This window comes from Balaenoptera borealis (assembly GCF_965194805.1).
Source record: "Balaenoptera borealis genome assembly, chromosome: 2".
Classification (NCBI taxonomy): domain Eukaryota; kingdom Metazoa; phylum Chordata; class Mammalia; order Artiodactyla; family Balaenopteridae; genus Balaenoptera; species Balaenoptera borealis.
In genome coordinates, this window is record NC_138867.1 from 179109183 (window position 1) to 179133901 (window position 24719).

Consider the following 24719-nt stretch of genomic DNA (forward strand, 5'->3'; position numbering starts at 1 on the left):
GCTTTTAGTTACAGCATGCGGGATCTAGTTTCCTGACCAGGGATCAAACCTGGGCCCCCTGCATTGGGAGAGCAGAGTCTTAACCACTGGACCACCAGGGAAGTCCCTGCTTATCTATTTTATATATAGTAATGTGTATATGTTAATACCAAACTCCTAATTTATCCCCCCCACCCCGAGAGTCTTTTAAAACATAAGTCAGGTTATCTTGCTCCCCTGTTTAAAAATCTTTTAGTCCTTCCTTAAGTGAGCATTTACTGAGCACCTGCATTGGGCCAGGCAATGCTCTATGGGCTGGAGATGCAGAGTTGAAGGAGACCAAGTCCCAGCCCTTGCAGAGCTGACAGTCTAGTGGAACAGGCAGACAAGAAGCAAGTAAACAATGGCACGCACAAGAAATTTCAGAGTGCAGTGAGCCCAGGAATAAACTGGGCTATGTGATGGCGGATCTACTTAGTTAGGGAGGCAGGGAAGGCATCCCAGAGGAGGTGGCATTTGCACTGAGTCCAAGGGAGGGGGAGGAGGTGGTGGGAACAGCATTTTAGACAGACAAAACAAACAAGTGAGAGAGAGCCCAATGGCTCTGAACAGCCAGGAGGCCACAGTGGCTGGAGAGTTGAGTCCAAGGGCCCAGAGATGAGATTAGGGGAAAAGGTGAGGCAGGCTGGAAGCCAGACCAGGGAGGACCCTAGTGGCCTTTGCACACTCCTGGGCTGTTGGCTTGAAGCCCAGCACATTCCCGCCCAAACCCCCTCCCCACCCCACCCGCATTCACCACCCAAGCTTCTTGCCTCTCGCTGCAGCCAGGTGGGGCTGTGCACTGGTTCGCCAGCCAGGAGCTGTGCTTCCTTCCAAGGCAACCAGGCTTTTGCTCTCACAGTGCTCTCCTCCTGCGGTGCCACACCCCTCCCCCATCTTTGTAGAGTTTTTATCCTTTGAAAACTGACTCATGGGGGAGGGAGGGATTGGGAGTTTGGGATTAGTAGACGCAAACTATTATACATAGAATGGATAAACAAGAAGGTCGGGACTTCCCTGGTGGTCCAGTGGTTAAGACTTCGCCTTCCAATGCAGTGAGTGTGGGTTCCATCCCTGGTCAGGGAGCTAAGATCCCACATGCCTTGGGGCCAAAAAAACAAAACATAAAACAGAAGTAATATTGTAACACATTCAATAAAGGCCTTAAAAAAAAACAAAAAATCAAGAAGTGCCTACTATATAGCACAGGGAACTATATTCAATATCCTGTGATAAACCATAATAGAAAAGAATATGAGAAAAAGAATATATATATATATATATATATATAAATTATACATATATATGTATAACTGAATCACTGTGCTGTACAGCAGAAATTAACACAACATTGTAGGGAATTCCCTGGCAGTCTAGTGGTTAGAACTTCGTGTTTTCATTGCCGAGGGCATGGGTCCAATCCCTAGTCGGGTAGCTAGGATCCCACAAGCCATATGGCCAAAAAAAACAAAACAAAAAACCCCACAGCCTTGTAAATCAACTATACTTCAATAAAATAAATATTTTTTTTTAAAAGTAAACCTTCTTAATAAACATGATTTTAAATAAGAAGAAAAAATAAAAAACTGACTCAAAAGTGACCTCCACCATGAAGGCATTTCTCCTGTCTGGGTCACGTTCTTCCCGCGCCCACCCAGCATGGCTGATAGTAATGATAGTAATGATGGCTCATGTTTATGTTGTGTGCTCACCATGAGCCAGACACTGCTCAGACTGCTTTTCATGTAATGCTACATGAAATCCTCACGGCACCTGGAGAACAGGAAGGGGCGGTGCGGATGGGAGGGTGGGGTACCAGACCATCCCTATTTTCCGGATGCAGGAGCTGAGGCCACAGAGCTTGAGTGTCCTGTCCTGGCCCCTCCGCAGGAGAGTGATATGGTTAAGAGCGCCAACTCTGAAGTTGGCTGGGTCAGGATTCACTTCCTGGCTCTTGTTTGGTTCCCAGCCATGGTGGTTACTCTTTCTGTCGTTCCCAGTGATGGAGGGGCAGGAAATGCTGTGTTGGAGGAGGAGGTGATAGCAGCAGAAGGAGCAATCAGCCCTCTTTGGCAGAACCTGAGAATAAAGAGGGCATAACTGGGAGGGCTCTGCCCCCACCTCAACAGACTGGACTCCCCACCAGTTCAGCCACAGTGGTCTCAAGGGAGACTCTCCAAGCCTGCCCGATACAGGACACCCCCAAACAAGGATCCTGGAGAGGGTCTGGCCTCCAAGTGTTGAGGAGTTCGTCACCCATGCTCAGCCAGGGCCCCAGGGAAGCTAGTGTGTCCCCAACACAGAGGCTCTCCTCTAGTGAAAGAGGCCCCCACTACCTTCCCAAGGAACCCCTAGGAATATTGGAAAATATAGGTTCTCCTATTAAAAGAGCAGCTGGGGCTCAGGGCACAGGCAGATGCTGTTTTTCCCAAACATGTGCCCTATGATAATGTGCCATATGATACGGGTGATAATCGTAAGCAGTGCATTAAATAACATTGACCCACATACTGCAAAAGTACTACCTTTTTTCAATTCCTTTTTAAAATAAATTTATTTATTTATTTATTTTTGGTTGCATTGGGTCTTTGTTGCTGCGCACAGGCTTTTTCTAGTTGCGGCGAGCGGAGGCTACTCTTCGTTGCGGTGCACAGGCTTCTCATTGTGGTGGCTTCTCTTGTTGTGGAGCACAGGCTCTAGGCGCGTGGGCTTCAGTAGTTGTGGCACACGGGCTCAGTAGTTGTGGCTCGCGGGCTCTAGAGCGCAGGCTCAGTAGATGTGGCGCAGGGGCTTAGTTGCTTTGTGGCATGTGGGATCTTCCCGGACCAGGGCTCGAACCCGTGTCCCCTGCATTGGCAGGCGGATTCTTAACCACTGCACCACCAGGGAAGTCCTGTTGTATGTTAATTACATCTCAATAAAGCTGGAAAAAAATTTTAAATAAAACAAACTTGAAGACATCAGTTCACTGCACCTCTAAAACACTTCAGCATGCATACCATTAACTAGAGTTCCATGTCTTTTTATGACTGTTGTAGCTTTTTTTTTAAAATTTTTTTTTAATTAATCAATTTATTTATTTATTTATTTATTTACTTATTTATTTATTTATTTTTGGCGGTGTTGGGTCTTCGTTTCCATGCGAGGGCTTTCTCTAGTTGCGGCAAGCGGGGGCCACTCTTCATCGCAGCGCGTGGGCCTCTCACTATTGTGGCCTCTCTTGTTGCGGAGCACAGGCTCCAGACGTGCAGGCTCAGTAGTTGTGGCTCACGGGCCTAGTTGCTCCGCGGCATGTGGGATCTTCCCAGACCAGGGCTCGAACCCGTGTCCCCTGAATTAGCAGGCAGATTCTCAACCACTGCGCCACCAGGGAAGCCCGTAGCTTTTTTTTTAAGGTGAAATTTACATACAATGAAATGCACAAATCTTAAGTGTATACTCACCAAGGCAAAGGTGAACACGGGAGTAACCCACCTCTGTTGAGGTTCAGAACATCACCATCACTCGAGAAAGTTCCCTTATATCCCTTCCGAGTCAATCCCTATCCCACCTCCCACCCTTCCAGAGGCAACCACTTTTCGTTTATTGTGGGGGTTTTTTTTCACCATAGATCAGTTTTCTAGCTGGATTTTTTTTTTGGCCTGGCTGCGGGGCTTGTGGGATCTTAGTTCCCCCACCAGGGATTGAACCCACACTGACAGCAGTGAAAGCGTGGAGTCCTAACCACTGGACGGCCAGGGAATTCCCTCTAGCTGGACTTTGAAAGCATTTGCATTGTTTTGTTTTCACCGAGTTTAGTTTTACTAACCTATTTATGGCAGGGTTTTCCACATGCTGTTAAGATATGTGACTACATTTTTAGAAACTGGGTAAGTCCCTATATGCCTGGGAGGGAGCTGCTTTACATCTGTCATCTGGCTTAATTATTAACAACACCCCCCCTTTCACTCTCAACAGTGTCTCCAGTTTGGACCATCAATTATAGGTCACCTTCTCTGTAATGGGAGGGGCTTTGAAGGCAAGCTTGGTGCAGGCAGGGATCTTTCTGTTTAGAGTATCCCAAGCACTTGGGACAGGGCCTGACCTGTAGTAGGTGCTCAAGAAATATTAGCTGAATTTTATATATATATATATATATATATATATTTAAAATATTTATTTATTTTTGGCTGCGTTAGGTCTTACTTGCGTCATGTGGGGCCTTTCGTTGCAGCCGGCAGGCTTCTCTCTAGTTGTGGCACGCAGGCTCCAGAGTGTGCGGGCTCAGTAGTTGCAGCACGCAGGCTCTCTAGTTATGGCGCTCGGGCTTAGTTGCCCTGCGGCATGTGCAATCTTAGCTCCGACCAGGGATCGAACCTGCGTTCCCTGCATCGGAAGGCGGATTCTTAACCACTGGACCACCAGGGAAGTCCCAAGATATATATATATATATATATTTAAAGCCAATTTAAAGGAAAACTTCTGCAGACATGGCCAAAAATGGGAAGAATTTACCCAAAACACTGCATTAATGTCACACAGTAGAGCTGGGTTGTCCAAGACGGTGGCCATTGGCCACTGTGGCTACTGAGCCCTTAAATACGGCCAGTCCAAACTGAGATGCGCCATAAGTGTGAAATCCATACTGAATTTGGAAGACTCAGTACAAAAAGCCATGTCAAATATCTCATCAATAACTTTTATATTGACCACATGTTGAAACAGTAATATTGGGGAAATATTGGGTTCAATGAAGTATATTCCTAAAATTTTTTTACTTTGTTTCTTTTAAAACTTGTTTTTTTTTTTTTTTTGCTTTTTTAAAAATGTGGCTACAAAAAAAGTAAAATTAAACACACAACTCACATCATATTTCTATCAGATGGCAGGACACTAAAAAGTTAATAGTGATTCATACACGTAGGTATGGTCAGGAAGAGCTTCTTATTTCCTCTATTACCTGCTTCCAGAAAGACTGAATGAGGGTTTTATTTTGTAACTCTGAAAATAAAAAATGAGATATGCATCATGAAATCATAAGTGAAGGAAATTGAAATCAGTTGTCAGAGGTGGTAGGGATAACCAGTGCTGTCCTCAAGAGCCCTGGAAGCATTCGCCCTCCACCCTGGGAACATGTTTATGTGGACTTTGAAAACTGTCCACTTTTCAAAACAAAAACAAAGGACGAAAAGGAACGAAATGTTCTGAGGTTGCTTTTATTCCAAGAATTCTGTGGGCTCAGCCCAGATGCCGTCGGTGCGGGCTCGCCTATAGCACCCACACGCTACAGCACCACAAGGGCGCCCGGGGCCTATGGGAGTCCTGGTCCCCCAGCCAGTCAACGTGACTGAATCCGCCATCAAGGGCCGGCCTGGCTGCCCCCGAGTGGTCCCTCTGCGTCCCCTACTCCTCGGGCGGGCGAGGAGTGGGCTTCAATGCCCCCGTGTCCCATGCTTTCGGGGTCTGTGTCCTGCAGCCCTGTTCTTCTCAGAGGGCATTTCCCGCAGCCCCCCACTCATCGCGGGGGCATCTCCAGTCGTGGACATCTTCTCTGTCCATGAGGTTTCAGATGGCCCCTGCTCGCAGCCCCTGCCCAGGCAGGGAGTGGCCACATGCTGGGCCAGAGTCAGTCACCGTCCTCCAGGAGCCTGGCACCAGGCCCCAGTGAGGCGGCTAGGAGGCTGCTTCGGCCGCTGTGGGCTGGATCAGCATGGTGGTGGCCTGCAGTGGGTAGTAGCGGCCCCGCCAGGTCTTCCAGAAAATGCCCTTCTTAAGCTGCTGCCGCTGCCGCGGGATGGAATGGAAATACTGGCCATTAAGGTTGGAGTGGCTGCAGGTACCGAACCACCAGCCACCTGCCGGGGTCAGAGAAAAGGGGACTTGGTCAGGCCCATGGGTCCTTGGGCCTCCAATGGGGCTGGGATGGGGATGAGGCTGGGTGTTGGACGTCACACACTTTAGATGACTTTAGCAGTGGTTGTCAAACTGTGTTCTGAGGAACCCCAGGTTGTGACAAAGGTACCTCAGGGGCTCTGGGCACCCCCCTTCCCAGTAACTGCAGCTTTTATGTCTGTGACCCTGGCGAGTGACTTCTCCGCACCTGGCACATGGCATTTATTAAAGCCTCTCTATGACTGTCATGCATCTCACTAGTTTATATTAGATTGAACCATATGAAATTAACCACTATTCCATCCTTCTTTGACCCACCAAAAGGCAAGTTTCATATGTTTCACTTCACAGGGCCCGGGCTCTGCCTCCGATTTCATTAGAACAAGTTGGGGTCTGTCTCGGAGGCTTTGCCACACACCAGCCACCATCCCACAAACGTCATCTCGTCGTATGTTCATAATAATCCTATGGTGTGGACGGTGTGGTTATACCCATTTTAAAGATGGGGTAAGTGAAGTGTCAAGTCAGTTGCCCAAGGGTATGCTGCACATAAGGAGAAAAGTGGGGAGGGAATAGATGGAGTTGAAGGCAGGGGACGGATGCAGAAAGGTAGGGAGGGGAGGTCCCAGCTGTGTGGCAAAGGGCAAGACAAGGAGGGACAGAGCTTGCTTGCTCACCAGAGAGGCTCTTTGCACAGTTCTTGTCTCCGCGGAGGTCGTGGTCCTGGTCCCAAGTGGAGAAAGGCAGGGAGAGGCCGCTGGGCGAGAAGGTGGTGGTACCCAGTTTGCTGGCCACGGGTGCCGTGAGCTGCAGGCTGTAGGCTGTGTCTTCGCCACCCAGGTGGACGGGGAACTGCAGTGACTCGGCATTGCCCTCCCAGTCCTGCAGCTGCACAGCTAGGCGGCTGCCACGGTCCCCCATGATGCGGTGCACCTTCTCCAGGCCCAGCCAGAACTCGCCTACAGTGGGAAAGGCCCATCTGTGAGAACGACCCACCTCGGTGGCCCCTCCTCCCCCTGTGCCTCTGGCCTGCAGGAAACACCCACCTTGGGGGTCTCCGAAGCCATCCTTGTAGGCTTCCCAGGGCTGGTTAAAGTCCACTGAGCCATCCTGGCGCCTCTGAATTACAGTCCAGCCTCCATCTGCCCAGAAAGGTGCACGGTCACCAGGAGGATTCTTCTCACAAGAGACCCTGACTCCCCCATCTGGCTCCCAAACCCCAAACCACCTCTAAACCAAGGGAGACCAATGTTCCTCTCATCCATCCCAGCAGGACTGGAGGAAGATGGTCGAAGGAGAAAGATGGGCTGGTCAGCAGGCGGAGGGCTCTGCCTAGATTTTTGTCCCAGGGATCCAGCAGGGAAGGAGGAAGCGGGGAGCAAGGGAGGGAGGGGGGTGAGCTGCATTTGACAGAAAGACAACCGGGCCCATGATATTTGGGGTACCTGGGGGGCCAGAGCATCCCTACCTGAGGTCATCTTGCAGTTAACCAGGAATGAGGAGGACCCCTGGGGCTGGATCTGGAACAATCCACTTTGCCTCTCTCCCTCTTCAAACAGCTCCTGGCAGTCCCTGGGCAGTTCTGCAGGGCAGACAAGGGTGGGGGGATTGAAGCAGAGAGCAGTCCTGGGGGTTCCAGGAAACAGGCATGTCTGGGGGCTGGGCAGCAGGTGACAGGGACAGGAGAGGGCAATCTAGAGCTCATGACACACCCCCCACTTGCCTAAAGTCTTCCATAGCTCCCCATGCCTTTCCTCAACACAGTCTACAAGGTACCCCAGGACTGGTTGCTATACCCATCCTCCCTCCTCCTGCACTGCACGCCCACCCTCTGGCCACACACCCTCCTGCCACAGGGACTTTGCACGTGCTAGTGTTCTGAGACCCACTTCCCTCATGCCTTTCTTTGCCTCATATTAAAGGTCCCAGCTTCTGAAAAGGATGATGTCCCTGACTCCCCCCAGACCAGGTTAGGGGCACTGAGGACTTCCTACTCCCCAACACTGGGGTCATCTGATGGTCTCTCTCCAACTCCCCACACTGAATGAGGTCCATGAGGCTAGGGACAAGGAATGGCTCTTTGCCCACCATATGGCACCGGTGCCCAGGCTGATCCCAGCCCACAGCAGGTGTTTACTAAAGATGCCATGAAGGAATGATTGAAGGAGCTGGACCAGAGTGGGGATGGGGCAAGAACTGCGATAAACAGGAGGGGGCTCTGCTCTGTCCAGTGGCGGGTGGGGAATCAGGCCTGGATGGGGCTTGGGGACACCACAGAGGCCCTGCCTGGGGTCCCAGGTATCAGAGAGGGAGGGGGAAGGGTTAAGGAGTGAAGGAGGGAGGGACGGAGGAAAAAAGGGAGGGATGGCCAGGGCACATCGGCCGACCGGGGAAGTCCCCGCCCCCAGCCCCAGCCCAGCCCGGAAAGTAGGGGAAAGGTCGCAGGGGGAGGGGAAGGCTCAGGTCGCGGGGTGAATGTGTCCACACTGTGGGAATGGGGGCGGGCCCAGATGACTGGAGGCATTTTCTGGCCCCTGAGGCAGCTCCCCTTTCCCCTACTTTCCTCTCTTCCAATCACAACAGGCAGCCCGCCAAACCACCAATGTGGCTTCCATTAACACCAGCTGTTTGTCTCCTCAGCTCTGAACTTTCCCATACTTGGCAGGGCCGCGCCTGGAGTCCCCAAACCTACACACGACCCCCCCTTCCCCATCACATTCCCCAGCCTGGATCTATGCCTGAGGGCCCCACCCAGAAGCCGCTCATCCCAGGGCTACGGTTTGGGAGGGTGTAATGGACCTTTCCTGGTTGGGGAGGGGTGGGAGAGTGGTGGGACGGGGAGGTGCCAGAGTCCTCAAGACTAGAGGGCTGGAAGCCAGCAACCAGCCCGAGGGTGTGAAGAGGGAGATCTGAACTTTCACCCAGTTGGCTGCAGACTGCTGCAGATGCCAGGCTGGGTGATGGGGTACGAGGACCACAGGGAAGCCAGCCAGGTCTGGGTCAGTGGGACAGAGACACCGGGAGCTGGGAATCTGTGTCAGACACCTACAGACATGCTAGGAGATCTGGGGTGCTATGGGGCATACACAATAAAGGAACCAGAACTTGGGGGGGGCATGGGAACAGCTGGTCAGGGACTTCCGGGCCAATAGAAGGTTGTGGGACGGAAGAGGTGTGTGAGTCAGGAGGCCTGGATTTGTAAGAGATGCAAGAGTGGTGCGTCTGGCCAAGGAGATGGGGGTTCCCTGCCCTAGCCTCCCCTCCTAGATCCACACTCTAAAAGACCATGGGGGATGGGTGGCAGCCAAACATCAGAACCTCCCCTCCCAGGCCGCCATTCTCTCTTCACCCAACGAGGGCTCCAGCCTCCCTAGCTGGCACCCTTTTGTCCCCCATCCTGTCCTCCTAGAAGGTTCCAACCTCCAGGAAGGTGTCCCTGAGCTGTACCACCCCCTTTCCCACACCCCTGCAGCTCAAGTCCCTCTTGGACCCTCTTTCCCAGCCGCCTGCTGCTCCAGTTAGTGGCCCCGTGAGGCTTTGGGGAAATCCCACTGGCTTGCTGGGAAGAAGGGTGGGGTGGCCCCGTGGGGTAGGGAGAGGGCTGAGGAGGGGGTGTCCCAGTCACCCCTTCACCAGAGACCCGTCAGCCCACAGGGAGGCAGGGCCGGGGCCTCTCTCCTTCTCAGTAAGGTGGACCTGACAAGGTGGGGGGGGGTCAAGAATAGTGGGGGGCTGGTTTCCAGAGAACAGCAAAGGGCTGGACACTCACTGTGCAGGCGGCTGATATTGTGAGCTGGGCCAGCAAGCTGGGCCATCTTGGGTAGCCTCTTCCTCCTGGCACGCTTGGCCACCCCGTGGCCCAGGTGCATGGGGGCCAAGTGGCCCATCTGGGACAGGACAGGAGGAGGGGGTCAGGTCTGGCTGGCTCAGGCTGCTCGACCTGCTTAGCTCCACGTCCAGACCCATAGGTCCAACTTCAACCTCCCTCCCCATCTGGGGCAAGCATCGGGCACCTGGTTCTGCAGGTTCTGGATTCTCAGGTGCTGCTTCTCCAGGTGCCGCTGCTGCTGGGCCACCTTCTGAAAGAGTTGCTGGATCCTGCTGTTCTGAGCCTTGAGCTGAGTCTGGGGAGAGTATAAAACCCTGGTGAGGATCTGGCCTTCTGCCGCCAACTTCTCCATTCAACCGCCGGTCCTACTCCCAACTCTCCATCCTTTGAAACCCGGGCAGGAGAGCCCAGGGAGTCCAGGATGTGCCCCTCCCGTCCACACCCTTCCAGGGCAGTAGGAGCGTACGTACCTGAAAGCTGCGGAGGGTCTCCGGGACTGCGTCGCCGGCGGGAGGGACCAGATTCTCCGGGGCGAACGGAGGCGCGGCTGACCCGTCAGGATCCTTGCAGGCGGCCCCGCACGCGCCCAGACGCCGCTCCAGCTCGCCCAGCTGCCCACGGGTGCGCTCCACATGCTCGCGTAGCCCGTTGCCGAGCTGCAGGAGCCCGTGCGCCAGCACATTCACCTCGTCCCAGGAGGCGAAGCGCGGCGTCTCGGGAGGCTCCGGGCGGCCCTGCGCGCTCAGCAGCCCGGCGGTGGCGGCGCACAGCACCAGGGCTGCTCCGGCTGTTGGCGCACAGCGCATCCTTCCAGGTGGTGTGGACGCCGGGACGCGGGGAATCGGAGAGGCAGGGGTGAGGGGGCGCAAGGGGGACTCGGAGGTCGAGATGAGAGGGGTGGAGACGCCGGGGCCCTGGTGGAGACTCGCTTGAGCGCAGAAGCCAGAAGAAAGATTCGAATCACAGCTCGCCTTGTGCCCGCGACGCCCTCTATTATAAGCACAGTGCAGGAGTAGAAGGAGGAGCCTGGGAGGCGGGGCGTGGGGCCGGGGGTGAGGTTCAGTGTGCTGGAGGCCGGGTAGTTTTGGGGGTGAGGGGCGCCCTGGGAGGTGCAAAACTCTGGCCCCTCCCACCAGGCCCGGACGTGCGTGGTCCATCGTGCCTTCTCTACTGACCGTGGAAGACGTGACTTCCTCTCCCCGCGGTCCCTTTCCAAGCGCCGGAATTTCGAGCCCCCCCAAACCCCCTCCGCGCTCATTGGGGAAAAGGCGCTGGTGTCAGCGGGGATGGGGCGTGAGGGCTGCATTCCTGACCCCCTCCCCAAGTCAAAAGCTGGGGAAGAGGGTCCTGGTACGCTCAGTCCAGCAGGGCTAGGCGGGAAGCCCGGGACCCCTCAAACATCCCCGCCCAAGACCAGGCTGGTCTCCCGGGGAGACATCTCGGGCTCCCGCGCTCCTTCCCGCTCAAGGCTTGGTCGTTGCAGATGTGTTTGTGGGATCCTTTAACGTCTTTCATCCCACTCCGCACAACTTAGTGCCCTGGTGGCAGGGCCCAGATTTGTCTTGTTCAGTCTCCAGCGGGGGCCTCTCTCCCCACTGCCCACTCTCTACCGTCAGGGTCTTCAGAGTGTTTGCCTGAATCAAAGCAGGAACCTTGGAACAAAAAGAGGGGATACATGGAAGGAAGGTCTCCCCCTTCTCCCTCATTCATTCATTCATTCAACAAACAGTCCTCTGCTCTCCTACATGGAGTTCCCAGGCTGGTGGAGAGACCCCAACACTCTTGAGCCTGGGGTAGGGACAGAGTTGGGACAGAGGAAGAATTGAGTGAGCCTGTGAGGTGGACGACTTTCATTTCACAAGGCTAAGCATTTATTCAACAAACTTATACCAAAGTTCTCCTCCTCCATTCCCACCAACTTCCCTATACCTTCCCTGAAAATTGAGGCTGGCATAGAAAACCTGCCTGCCAGGAAAAACCCATGGCACGATGGCTCAGAGAACAGGCAAGAAAAACAGAGTTGACTCAGCAGGGCTCCGAGCCAGCTCAGCCTCTGGAATCCGAAACTGTGCGCCCCATACACTTGGCTGGGCCAGGTGCCAGGATAGCAGATCCCGGCAGCAGTGACAGGCAGGTGGGAAGGGCAGAGAGGAGAACCTTGGCAAGGAATAGATCCAGACAGCCACCGTCTGCCCTGGCAGCCGGCCTGTCCAGCCCCCAGCCCCTGGCCTCCTTCTGAGTGGGGGACATAGCTATCCAAGAGTGAGCGCTCCTCCTCCCTGGCTTCTTGCACTGAGAAAAATGATCAATTACTTTTCCAACCTGAAGGCCTTTTTCTGATCCACTTTTAAGGGGCTTCTACCTCTGTGCTGTGTTTCAGAGGGCACAAAGTACACCCAAGCCTCTTAGAGGCACCTGCAGTGAACAAGCTACAAAAGAATTTGTCCAGGGACCCGAAGCTGGCCCTGGATTATATCTTAAAAAACTGCTCTGTGGAATATACCTTTGACCCAGCAATAACATATCACCGTGATCAATTGTTTTTTTGGTACCTGCTGTGTGCTGGTTACTATGCTGGGTCCATAATGGTGGGCAAGATGCCCTCTCCACCCAATGTAGGCTACTCTGGGCAAAGTAAATGGCATTAGAAAGGTGACATGCGGGCTGGAGTTTCTCATCAGAAAGCGAAGCAGTAAAACTGACTTTTTTTTTTGGCCTGTCTGTGGGCAGCTGAAGGAAATCCCTGCCTTTGGGAGATTTCAGTCTGGAGCAGGACACAGTCTCATGAACAGTCTTTCCATCTGTATCTCTATGACCTAGATTACTGGGGGCCCCTCAGTCCCTCTCTACTAGTCTTCAATCATTGGGGCTTCTGGTGGGTTGTATGGGAGGGGCTGATCTGTCAGTGGAGGAGCTGTCTATAAAAAAGTAGCAGCAGGGACTTCCCTGGTGGTGCAGTGGTTAAGTCTCCGTGCTCCCAATGCAGGGGGCCCGGGTTTGATCCCTGGTCTAGGAACTAGATCCCACATGCATGCCGCAACTAGGAGTTCGCATGCCATAACTAAGGAGCCACATGCCACAACTAAGATCTGACACACCAAATAAATAAATAAATAAATAAATAATGAAGTGTACAACTCAAGTAAAAAAAAAAAGTAGCAGCAAACACCTATTGTGCACTTGTTATATGCCAGGAATTGTTCTGAAGTGATTATATATTCCCTTAATCCCAATAACAACTCCAAATGAAGTAAGTACTGTTATTCTATCTTATAAATGAAGATGCAGTGAAAGACAGGTTAAGTACTTGTCCAAGTTCTCACAGTTATCTAGACAGAGCTAGGATTTGAAACCAGGATGCCTGACTCACAGCTCTGCTCTTAGCAGCCATGTGACCTTTATTCATAATAGCACAGTGATCCTTGCCTCCTGATATTTACACCCTTGTGTAGTTCCTCTCCATCATATAACCAAGAGGATATTGTTGAAATGACAATGTGTGTGACTTCTGAGGTTAGGTCATAAAAAACATGTGACTTCTGCCTTGTTCTTGATTAGCTCACTTGCTCTGGGAGAAGTCAGCCACCATACTGTGAGGACACTCAAGCAGCCCTTTGGAGAGATCCGCAAGGTGAGGAACTGAGGCCTCCACCCAACAACCGGCATCAGCTTGTCTGCCACGCAAGGGAGCTATCTTGGAAGCAGATCCTCCAGCCCCAGTCAAGCTTTCAGATGATGTAGCCTCACTTGGCATCTGTTAGCAACCTCATGAGACCCCAAGCCAGAACCACCCAGCTAAGCTGCTCCCAAACTCCTGACCCACAGAAACTATGAAATAATAAATGTGTCTTGTTGTTTTAAGCCACTCATTATGCAACTAATACAGTAGCCAACACTTAAGTAGTGCCCACCCTGCACTTGGCATTATTTTATGTATTTTACATATATTCATTCACTTAGTATATCCTGTAAGGTCTCTATTTTAAAGAAGGGGAAACAGAGGTGCAGAGAGATCACATAGTCTGAGAGAGGAGGTGTGGGGGGAATAAAGTTTCCCAGGAAGACTAGGATTATTATTGAGCTTAAACCTGCTCCAACCATGCTTTATTTTGAGTGCTGCCAGTGGCGGACATGGAGTGCAGCTAATGCTGCACCCATAAGTTGCAATCCTGTCTCCTGCTCAAATTTACACAGAAGCCAAGCCCCCTCTGCCAGCTCTGCTCTCCCACTCACCCCATCCCTCACCTTTTTTTTTTTTTTTTTGGCTGAGCCGGGTCTTAGTTGCTGCACATGGGATCTTTTTAGTTGCAGCATGTGGACTTCTTAGTTGCGGCATGCATGCAGGCTCTAGTTCCCCGACCAGGGATCGAACCCAGGTCCCCTGCATTGGGAGCATGGAGTCTTACCCACTGGATCACCAGGGAAGTTCCCCTCACCCATGTTTTAGGCACAGATCCTGCATGATCCTATGCTGGACCCCACAGGCCAAATTCCACCTGAAGATATGCTTGGTTTGGTCTGCCCAGAATTTTGAGTATCAGGAGATTTCTAATGAAAATCTAGAATTTCTGCTTCTCTTGCAAAATTGGAAGGGCCAACAGGAGTGATCTGCAGTCCTGCTTGTTTGCAACGGTCCAAAGCTGAAGGGGAGCTGCCCCCTTTGGCCAAGGCAGGCCCTCCCGCCCCATCACTGCTGTGCGACACAGGCCCTTCCATGCTCTGTTTTTTTGCAGATCCTTTAAGCCTCTGATCATTGCCTTTGGGCTGGTGTTTTTCTGTTGCCAGTGCCAGCCTCAGACCAGGGCAAGAGGGACCTCTATTATGGCACTGCACTTTGGAGGGTGAATGCCTCCACCAGGCAAGGAGTTGTGGGAGCAATGGGTATATTTACTGGAGCCCATAGACTTCCTTTTAGACCACTGAGTTTCCATTTGGGCTGGTGAAAAAGTTCTGGAACTAGGTAGAAGTTGTACAACATTGTATGTGTACTCAATGCCACTGAATTGTATACATTAAAATGGTTAAAAATTTTCTATTATGTATGTTTTACCACAAGTTAAAAACTCTAATCTAAAAAAAACAAATCTTATTAAAACAAAAAAGAAAAAATAAATTTGAATCTGGCCTTTCATATTGTTTTGAAGGTATATTTAAAAAACTGGGAGGATAGAACATATTTTATTATTTAACAGCATTAGTGTATCAGTTTTCTTTTGCTGTGTAACAAACATTCCCCAAACTTAGTGGCTCAAAACCACATCCAGTGGACTCAGCTGAGCAGTTCTTTTCCCCGGTGATCCTCCCTCACATAAAGGAAGAGAGGCATATATATGTTACACACAAATATATATATATATATATATTCCATATATATTTCTCTCCTCTCTGTCTCTCTCTGTCTCTGTCTCTCTCTCTCTCTATATATATATGTATGCAAGATTTAATTATAAGGTAGTACCTAGTTTGTTCAGTGTATAACATTCTCAGGATTTGTAACACTTACATGAACAGACAGAAAAAATATTTTCTACTTATTATGTGTAAAGATGAGTTGCTATTTTTCTGATGCCCATTCTGATACAACTACTTTTCATGTCAAATATTTACTGTGCCCAAATGTATTCAATTAAAATCATTACTCTGTGAAATAAATAAAACAGAGATGATTCTTGTACAAAAGAGAGAGGAGGAGAGAGAGAGAAATATTTATATACAGAGAGACACATGTATATACATATAATATGCACACACGCACCTATTATACACATGCACATATATAATGCACACATATATATGTATATATAAAATACACATAGAAAAAAAGATAATCACACACACTTTTTTTTTCTGAATGATTTGAGGGTATGCTGCAGACATGATTAGTGCTTTTACTAAGAACAAGGACTTTCACTTACGTAACTGCAGCACAGATAGCAACTTGAGGAAGTTTGACCCTGACATAATGCTGTTATCTAATCTTAAGTCCAGATTCCAGTTTCATCAGGTCCTTTACAGCTTTTTTTCCCCCCTCTGGTGTCCCATCCAGGATCACATGGTGCATTTCCTTGTTGTGTCTCCTTAGTCTCCCATAATCTGGACCAGTTCCTCTATCCTTCTTTGTCCTTCACAACATTGACTTTTTTAAAATTAATTTTTGTTGGAGTATAGTTGATTTACAATGTTGTGTTAGTTTCAGGTGTACAGCAAAGTGAATCAGTTGTACATATACGTATATCCACTCTTTTTTAGATTCTTTTCCCATATAGGTCATTACAGAGTATTGAGTAGAGTTCCCTGTGCTATACAGTAGGTTCTTACTAGTTATCTATTTTATACATAGTAGTGTGTATATGTCAATCCCAATCTCCCAATTTATCCCTCCCCCATTCCCCCTTGGTAACCATAAGTTTGTTTTCCACATCTATGACTCTGTTTCTGTTTTGTAAATAAGTTCATTTGTACCTTTTTTTTCTTTTTTTTGGCCACACCTTGCGACATGCGTTACTTCCCCGACCAGGGATCGAACCCATGGCCCTTGCAGTGGAAGGTGGAGTCTTAACACAGAACCACTAGGAAAGCCCTGTACCATTTTTTTTGACATTGACTTTTTTGAAATGCACACACTAGTTATTGGTGGAATGTTCCTCACTTTGCATTTGTCTGATGCTTCCTCCCGATTACTATGCATTTATCGGCAGTGATATTGTGACCTCCGGGCATAGTACCAGGGGGCAAGTCTGTTTGCGCATATTAGCACCGTTAATTGTGATTTTTAAAAATTTATTCTTGGGACTTCCCTGGTGGTTCAGTGGTTAAGAATCCTCCTGCCAATGCAGGCGACACGGGTTCGATCCCTGGTCCGAGAAGATCCCACATGCCACAGAGCAACTAAGCCCGAGCGCCGCAACAACTGAGCCCACGTGCTGCAACTACTGAAGCCCGCAGGCCTAGAGCCCGTGCTCTGCAACAAGAGAAGCCACCGCAGTGGGAAGCCCTCGCACCACAACGAAGAGTAGCCCCCACTCGCCACAACTAGAGAAAGCCCGCACGCAGCAACGAAGACCCAACGCAGAAAAAAAAAAAAATTCTTTCATTGAGACATCATTGACATATAACATTATATTAGTTTCAGATGTACAACATAATGATTCGATATTTATATACATTGCCAAATGATCACCACAATAAGTCTAGTTAACATTCATCATCATACAGAGTTACAAAATATCTTGGACTTCCCTGGTGGCGCAGCGGTTAAGAATCCGCCTGCCAATGCAGGGGACACGGGTTCGAGCCCTGGTCCAGGAAGATCCCACATGCCACGGAGCAACTAAGCCCGTGCACCACAACTACTGAGCCTGCGCTCTAGAGCCCACGAGCCACAACTACTGGAGCCTGTGCGCCTAGAGCCCGTGCTCCACAACAAGAGAAGCCACCGCAATGAGAAGCCCGTGCACCGCAATGAAGAGTAGCCCCCGCTCACCGCAACCAGAGAAAGCCTGCACACAGCAACAAAGACCCAACGCAGCCATAAATAAATAAATAAATACAAAATTAAAAAATTGTTAAAAAAAAAAAATTTCTTTTCTTGGGAATTCCCTGGTGGTCCAGTGGTTAGGACTCTGTGCTTTCACTGCTGAGGGCCTGGGCTTAATCCCTGGTCATGGAACTAAGATCCCGCAAGCTACACGGAGCGGCCAAAAAATAAAAATTATTTTCTTATGATGAGAGCTTTTAAGATTTACCCTTAGCCACTTTTGAATATACAATAGTATTATTAACTATAGTTGCCATGCTGTATGTTACAACCCCAGGACTTCCTTATTTTATAACTGGAAGTTTGTGTCTTTTGACCTAATTTTGATTATTTTAAGCACTTTTATTTTTTAAATTTATTTTGTTGAAGTATAGTTAATTTACAATGTTGTGTTAATTTCTGCTGTACAGCAACGTGATTCAGTTATATGTATATATACATTCTTTTTCATATTCTTTTCCATTATGGTTTATCACAGGATATTGAACATAGTTCCTTGTGCTATACAGTAGGACCTTGTTTTTTATCCTTCCTATATATAATAGTTTGCATCTGCTAATCCCAGACTCCCAATCCTTCCCTGTCTCACCCCTCCTCCTCCTTGGCAACCACAAGTCCGTTCTCTATGTCTGTTTAACCACTTAACTTTAATATTGGATGATCCGTGCTGTAATGGGGAAGCACAGGGGCCTAGAAGAGGTCAGAGAAGGGACCTATCCCAGCAGGTAAGGCTTTTTGGGCAGGGGCCCTGGGGCTGAGGAACAGTAAGATTATCCAGATGAAAAGGATATGGAATAGGTGACCCAGATTTGGGAAGAGCATGAATAATGCACTGTAGCGTGGGATATGTGACTGATTCTTTCCAGACGAGCCCAGAGGGACATTGTATGTGGACATCCCAAAACAAGGCTGCTGGTCCCCCCCAGGAGTGGCCCCTGCCACCCCTGGCAACTGCCCATGCCCTTTCCTGTCAGCCTTTAGTCACATCAGGTCATCAGGAAAGGTCAGTTTTAGGGCAGGAGCCTCAGAGTCTCAGAGCAGAAAGAATGACTCAGATTCTGGGCTGGGGCTCCAGAAAGGAATGGAGTGGCCTCTGCCCAAGACACTCTCCCCATCTCCACCCGTCTCCCAGTCCTCCCAGCCTGGGAGCTGGCGAGTGTGTGAACCTGACGCCTTTGGACACCAGGGCAAACAGCCCTGAACTCACTAAGGTAAGAATAATAATTATAACAGTGCACATTAATTTAGCATTCACCTTTATCCCATTAGGCACGTGCATAGTCTATCTTTTGTCACCCTTTAATCAGCGCTGAAAACAAAAGCATTCCTTTCCCTTTTGGACTGATGGGAAAACTGTGAGGTTCTGAGATGTTCACACACTTGGCCAAAGACAGACAACTTAGAAAGGCCAAGATTTCAACCTAATTCTCTCTAGTTCCAAACTAATGAATCTTTTTTTTTTTTTTAATCCTGTCTGTTTTTGTAAGTTAGAATTTTGAATGGGGAAGGCATTTGCATCGTGCCAAACCCCAAAAGTCTAAAAATCATAGCTGGGGGACTTGCCTGGTGGTCCAGTGGCTAAGACTCCCAATGCAGGGGGCCTGGGCTCACTCCCTGGTCAGGGAACTAGATCCCACATGCCGCAACTAAGAGTTCATATTCTGCAACTAAAGATCCCGCATGCGGCACCGAAGACCTGGCTCAGCGAAACAAACAAATAAATATTTTTCTAAAGAAGAGAATATTAATTTTAAAAATAAATAAAATAAAATAATAAAAACCATAGCTGGAGAAGTCTCCCTTTCCCTAATTGTGTGTCCACCTAAAACTTTGTTTGAGAATGTTTATCCAGGTTTATTCATAATCACTTTTGAAGTTTTTTTGTATGTCTAAACATTTTCCTTTTCAAAATTGTTATGGACCAAATGTTTGTGTTCCCCTAAAATTCATTATGTTGAAACCCTAACCCCCAGGTGTGATGGTCTTTGGAGGTGGAGCCTTTGGGAGATGATTAGGTCATGAGGACGGGACTCCCATGATGGGACTGGTGCCCTTAGAAAAAGAGACAGAGGAGAGCTTTCTCTCTCTCTCTCCACCATATGAGAATACAGCGAGAAGGTGGCCATCTGCAAGCCAGGAAGAGAGTTCTCCCCAGGAACCGAATATACCAGCACCTTGATCTTGGACTTCCCAGCCTCCGCAGAACTGTGAGAAATAAATTTCTGTTGTTTAAACCACCCAGCCTGTGGCATTTTGTTATAGCAGCCCAAGAGGACTAAGACAAAAATGGTGGGGAAAAACATCTTGGCAGTATATTGAAGTGTAATTGACATACCATAATCTGCACATACTTCAGGTGCACGATCTAATCAACTCTGACCTATGTAAACACCTGTGAATGTATCACCATAATCAAGGTAATGGAAATCTCTATCACACCCAAAAGCTTCCTTGTGCCTCTTAAGAACCTCTCCCACTGGCTCCTCCCACCTTCCCCAGGTAACCATGACCTGCCTTCCGTCACTACAGGTAAGTTTGCATTTCCTAGAATTTTATATAAACGGAATCACATACAGTACATAGAATGTACTCCTTTTTTGCCTGCTTTTTTTTACTTAACACAACTATTTTGAGATTCATCCCTGTTGGAGTGTGTATCAATAGTATATTTATTTATTTATTTTATTTATTTATTTTTAAAAATTAATTAATTTATTTATGGCTGTGTTGGGTCTTCGTTTCCGTGCGAGGGCTTTCTCTAGTTGCGGCGAGCGGGGGCCACTCTTCATCGCGGTGCGCGGGCCTCTCACTATCGCGGCCTCTCCTGTTGCGGAGCACAGGCTCCAGACGCGCAGGCTCAGTAGTTGTGGCTCACAGGCCTAGTTGCTCCGCGGCATGTGGGATCCTCCCAGACCAGGACTCGAACCAGTGTCCCCTGCACTGGCAGGCAGACTCTCAACCACTGTGCCACCAGGGAAGCCCTGTATATTTATTTTTAATGTTGATATGGATAAACCACAGTTTCTGTATCCAGTCATCTGTTGAAGGACATTTGGGTTGTTCCAGTCTTTGTTTATTAAAAATAAAGCTGTTATGGACATTCACATACAAGTTTTTAAAAAAATTTTTTTAAATTGAAGTATAGTTGATTCGCAATGTTGTGTTAATTTCTGCTGTACCTCAAAGTGATTCTGTTATACATATATATACATTCTTTTTTATGTTCTTTTCCATCGTGGTTTATCATAGACTATTGAATATAGTTCCCTGTGCTATGCCAATAGGACCTTGTTGCTTATCCATCCTATATATAATAGTTTGCATCTGTTCATCCCAAACTCCCAATCCCTCCCTCCCCCATCCCCCCTTCCTCTTGGCAACCACAAGTCTGTTCTCTGTGTCTGAGTCTGTTTCTGTTTCATAGATAAGTTTATTTGTGCCATATTTTAGATTTCACATGTAAGTGATATCATATGGTATTTGTCTTTCTCTTTCTGACTTACTTCACTTTGTATGATAATCTCTAGTTGCATCCAATGTCACATACAAGTTTTTGATGGGAGAGTGCTTTCATTTCTCTTGGAGGAAATTTTTTTAAATAAATACATTTATTTATTTATTTATTTTTGCCTGCGTTGGGTCTTTGTTGTTGTGCGCAGGCTTTCTCTAGTTGCGGCGAGCAGGGGCTACTCTTTGTTGCGGTGCGCGGGCTTCTCATTGCGGTGGCTTCTCTTGTTGCAGAGCATGGGTTCTAGGTGCACGGGCTTCAGTAGTTGTGGCATGCAGGCTCAGTAGTTGTGGCACACAGGCTTAGTTGCTCCGTGGCACGTGGGATTGTCCCCGACCACGGCTCGAACCCGTGTCCCCTACATTAGCAGGCGGATTCTTAACCACTGCGCCACCAGGGAAGCCCCGGAAAATTTTTTTAATTAAAAGTTTTAATTTCAATCTCCCTAACACTCTTGTCCCCTATCTGTCCAGTTCCCCTCACTCATACCCAGAATCACTGTCAATAGTTTCTCCTCTGTATTCTTGCATTTATTTATACAGATATAAGCAATTTTCCCCACTATCTTTACACAGAAGATAGCATGTCACATGCACTGTTTTGTATCTTTTTTCACTTGACGTAAATCTCAGAGCTCTTATCAGCCCATAGAAGGTTCCTCATTTTTTATATGGTAGCTGAATAGTATTCCATTTATGCTTGTACTATAATTTATTTAACCAGGTCCCTATTAAGGACCTGCGTTATCCCTAATCCTTTGCTATTACAAACCATACAATAATGAATAACCTTGCAGACTGTCATTTTGTACCTGTGCAATTATACCTGGAGAATGAATTTCCCAAAGTGGAATTACTAGGTCAAAAGGGATATATATTCGTAATTTTGATGAATTTTACCAAATTGCCCTCCATGGAGTTGGGCCAGTATACACTGGCACCAACAGTGAGAGACCACTTATGAGAGCACTTATTTTCTTTCAGCATTGCCAATAAATTACCTTATTAAACTTTGGAATTTTGCCACTCTGATACATGGAAAACGGTACCTCACATAGTTTAAATTTTCATCTGTCTTAGTATGAGATGACCTTTTCAGATGCTTAATAGCCATTTGTATTTCCTTTGCCCTATTAAAAAAATTCTTGTGTTGTTCTTTTTGTTATTGATTTCTAGAAGCTCTTTACTAGGCAGATTAAGTCTTTGTGATATGAATTGCAAACTTTTTTTCTCAGCTTTTCATTTGTCTCTGACTTTGCTTTAAATATTTTTTGCCATACAGAAATTTTATGTGTGTATGAAAGAGAGCAAACTTATCAATTTTTAAAAATGTCTTCTAGATTGCAGAGGAAGGGATAGATTAGGAGTTTGGGATTAACAGATACACACTACTATATATAAAATAGATAACCAACAAGGACCTGCTGTATAGCACAGGGAACTATATACAATATCTTGTAATAATTTATAGTGGAAAAGAATCTGAAAAAGAATATATATATATATATATATAAATGTATATGTATACATTTATATATACAAATGTATATGTATACATATATATGTACCACTGAATCACTTTTCTGTAACCTGAAACTAACACTACATTGTAAATCAACTATACTTCAATTTAAAAAATAAAGACCAAAAAAAAGGTCTTCTAGGTTTTAAGTCACAGAAAATCCTTATTGCAAGATAAGATTCTCCCTTTTTTTCCCTTGCAGAACATTTATGGTTTTATTTTCAAGCTTAGTTATTTCATTGAAATTACCACATCTTCATGAATCAGTTACACCACTTCCCTAACCAATGACTTATTGTAACAGTGATTGGCTGACAGTCTGGAAACAACCTAAGTGTTCCAACATTAAGGAACAGCCATCAAGTGCAACAAGATTTCAAATTGCAAACTATTTTAAGGAAGTACTTAGTGACCTAGGAAAAATATAGGGTGTGTTAAACAAGAAATCCAAACTGTGTATCCAGTAGCATTCCAATATTTCTTCCATTCCTGTTTTTTAGTTGAAGTGCAGTTAATCTACAATGTTGTGTTAGTTTCAAGTGTACAGCAAAGTGATTCAGTTCCAATGTTTCTTTTTAAACGTGATTATGAGAAAAGAGGCTGGTGAGAAACAGACTAATAATCTCAGGCAGGGTTTCTGTGGGAACATTCATTTATTCATTAAGATATTTGTTGATGCCCAGATCACAAAAGGGAGGCAGCTCTGCATCTCTTACTGGCAGTGCCCATCACCACCAATGAAGTCACTGTGCTGAAAAATCGAACTTGAACCTAAAAAAATCTCTAGAATGTCCAAAATCCAAAATAGCAGCAATGAGGTAACCTGTGGCTGTCAAGCACTTGAAACGTGGCCATTCCAAGTTGACATGTGATGTGCTCTAAATGTAAACAACACACCAGATTTGGAAGAGTTGGTTTAAAAAAAAAGTGGTAAAATATCTAAGTTTTTAATATTCATTTCATGCTGAAATCATCAAATTTTGGATATGTTAGGTTAAAATTAACTGATCAAAATAAAGAGAAAGACAAATACCGTATGACATCACTTATATGTGGAATCTAAAATACAACACAAATGAACCTATCTACGAAACAGAAACAGACTCACAGACATAGAGAACAGACTTGTGGTTGCCCAGGGGGAGGGGCTGGGGGAGGGAAGGATTGGGAGTTTGGGATTAGCAGATGCAAACTATTATATACTGGATGGCTAAACAACAAGGTCCTACTGTATAGCACAGGGAACTATATTCAATATCCTGTGATAAACCATAATGGAAAAGAATATGAAAAAGAATGTATATATATGTATAATGAATCACTTTGCTGTACAGCAGTAATTAACACATTATAAATCAACTATACTTGGGAATTCCCTGGCGGTCCAGTGGTTAGGACTCTGCGCTTCCACTGCAGGGGGCAAGAGTTCCATCCCTTGGGGGCAAGTGGTGCGGCTAAAAAAATTTAAAAATAGATAAAGAAACAAATAAATAAATCAACTATACTTCAATACAAGTAATTATAAAATATGATTAAAATAAATTTCATCCTCTTTGTTTTCGTGTTTAAAGTGGCTACTAGAAAAATTTAAATTGCGCGACATTCATATTTGTGGCTCACATTATATTTTTATTAGACAGCATTGGTCTATATCTAGATAACAAATTTTACAAAATATGGAAGGCAGGGGAACATCTTAAATGACACCACAGGTGTGCAGTCAGCTAAATCCAAACTGTGAGAGGATAAATCTTTTTCTTTTTAACAAATAAATTGCAAATAAATAAATAAATAAGAAATAAAAAATAAAAAGATGGAGAGAAAATTTTTAGATCAAAAGAGATTTTAAAACATTTTGACCAGGGGCTTCCCTGGTGGCACAGTGGTTAAGACTCCACGCTCCCAATGCAGGGGGCCGGAGTTCGATCCCTGGTCAGGGAACTAGATCCCACATGCATGCTGCACCTAAGAGTTCACATGCTGCAACTAAGGAGCCTGCCTGCTGCAACTAAGACGGGGCCCAAACAAATAAATAAATAAAATATTTAAAAAAAAAAAAACAAAAAACATTTTGACCAAATGCAATGTATGGATATTTAAGTATCTTTATTCAAAACATCTCTAAAGGGCTTCCCTGGTGGCGCAGTGGTTGAGAATCTGCCTGCCAATGCAGGGGACACGGGTTCGAGCCCTGGTCTGGGAAGATCCCACATGCCGCGGAGCGACTAAGCCCGTGAGCCACAATTGCTGAGCCTGCGCGTCTGGAGCCTGTGCTCCGCAACGGGAGAGGCCACGATAGTGAGAGGCCCGCGCACCGCGATGAAGAGTGGTCCCCACTTGCCGCAACTAGAGAAAGCCCTCACACAGAAACGAAGACCCAACACAGCCATAAATAAATAAATAAATAAATAAATAAATAAATAAATAAATAAAAT

General features: G+C 47.2%; 2 protein-coding genes and 1 long non-coding RNA gene across 14 annotated transcripts in view; 1 reads left to right on the forward strand and 2 right to left on the reverse strand.

Moving 5' to 3' along the window:
* Positions 1–24719, reverse strand: part of HNRNPM (heterogeneous nuclear ribonucleoprotein M) — a 177307-nt gene that overhangs the window by 78735 nt on the left and 73853 nt on the right. The window lies entirely within an intron of this gene.
* ANGPTL4 (angiopoietin like 4) lies at positions 5198–10718 on the reverse strand. The gene is made up of 7 exons (XM_082382000.1): positions 10189–10718; positions 9903–10013; positions 9659–9776; positions 7358–7471; positions 6936–7031; positions 6567–6848; positions 5198–5852 (listed from the first exon to the last, which is right to left on the reverse strand). The coding sequence occupies exons 1-7, from the start codon at positions 10522–10524 to the stop codon at positions 5671–5673; spliced, it is 1239 nt and encodes a 412-aa protein (XP_082238126.1). The 5' UTR covers positions 10525–10718; the 3' UTR covers positions 5198–5670.
* On the forward strand, positions 17283–22101 carry LOC309624203. The gene is made up of 2 exons (XR_014241812.1): positions 17283–18466; positions 19229–22101. It is a non-coding gene; the product is annotated as an uncharacterized lncRNA (long non-coding RNA).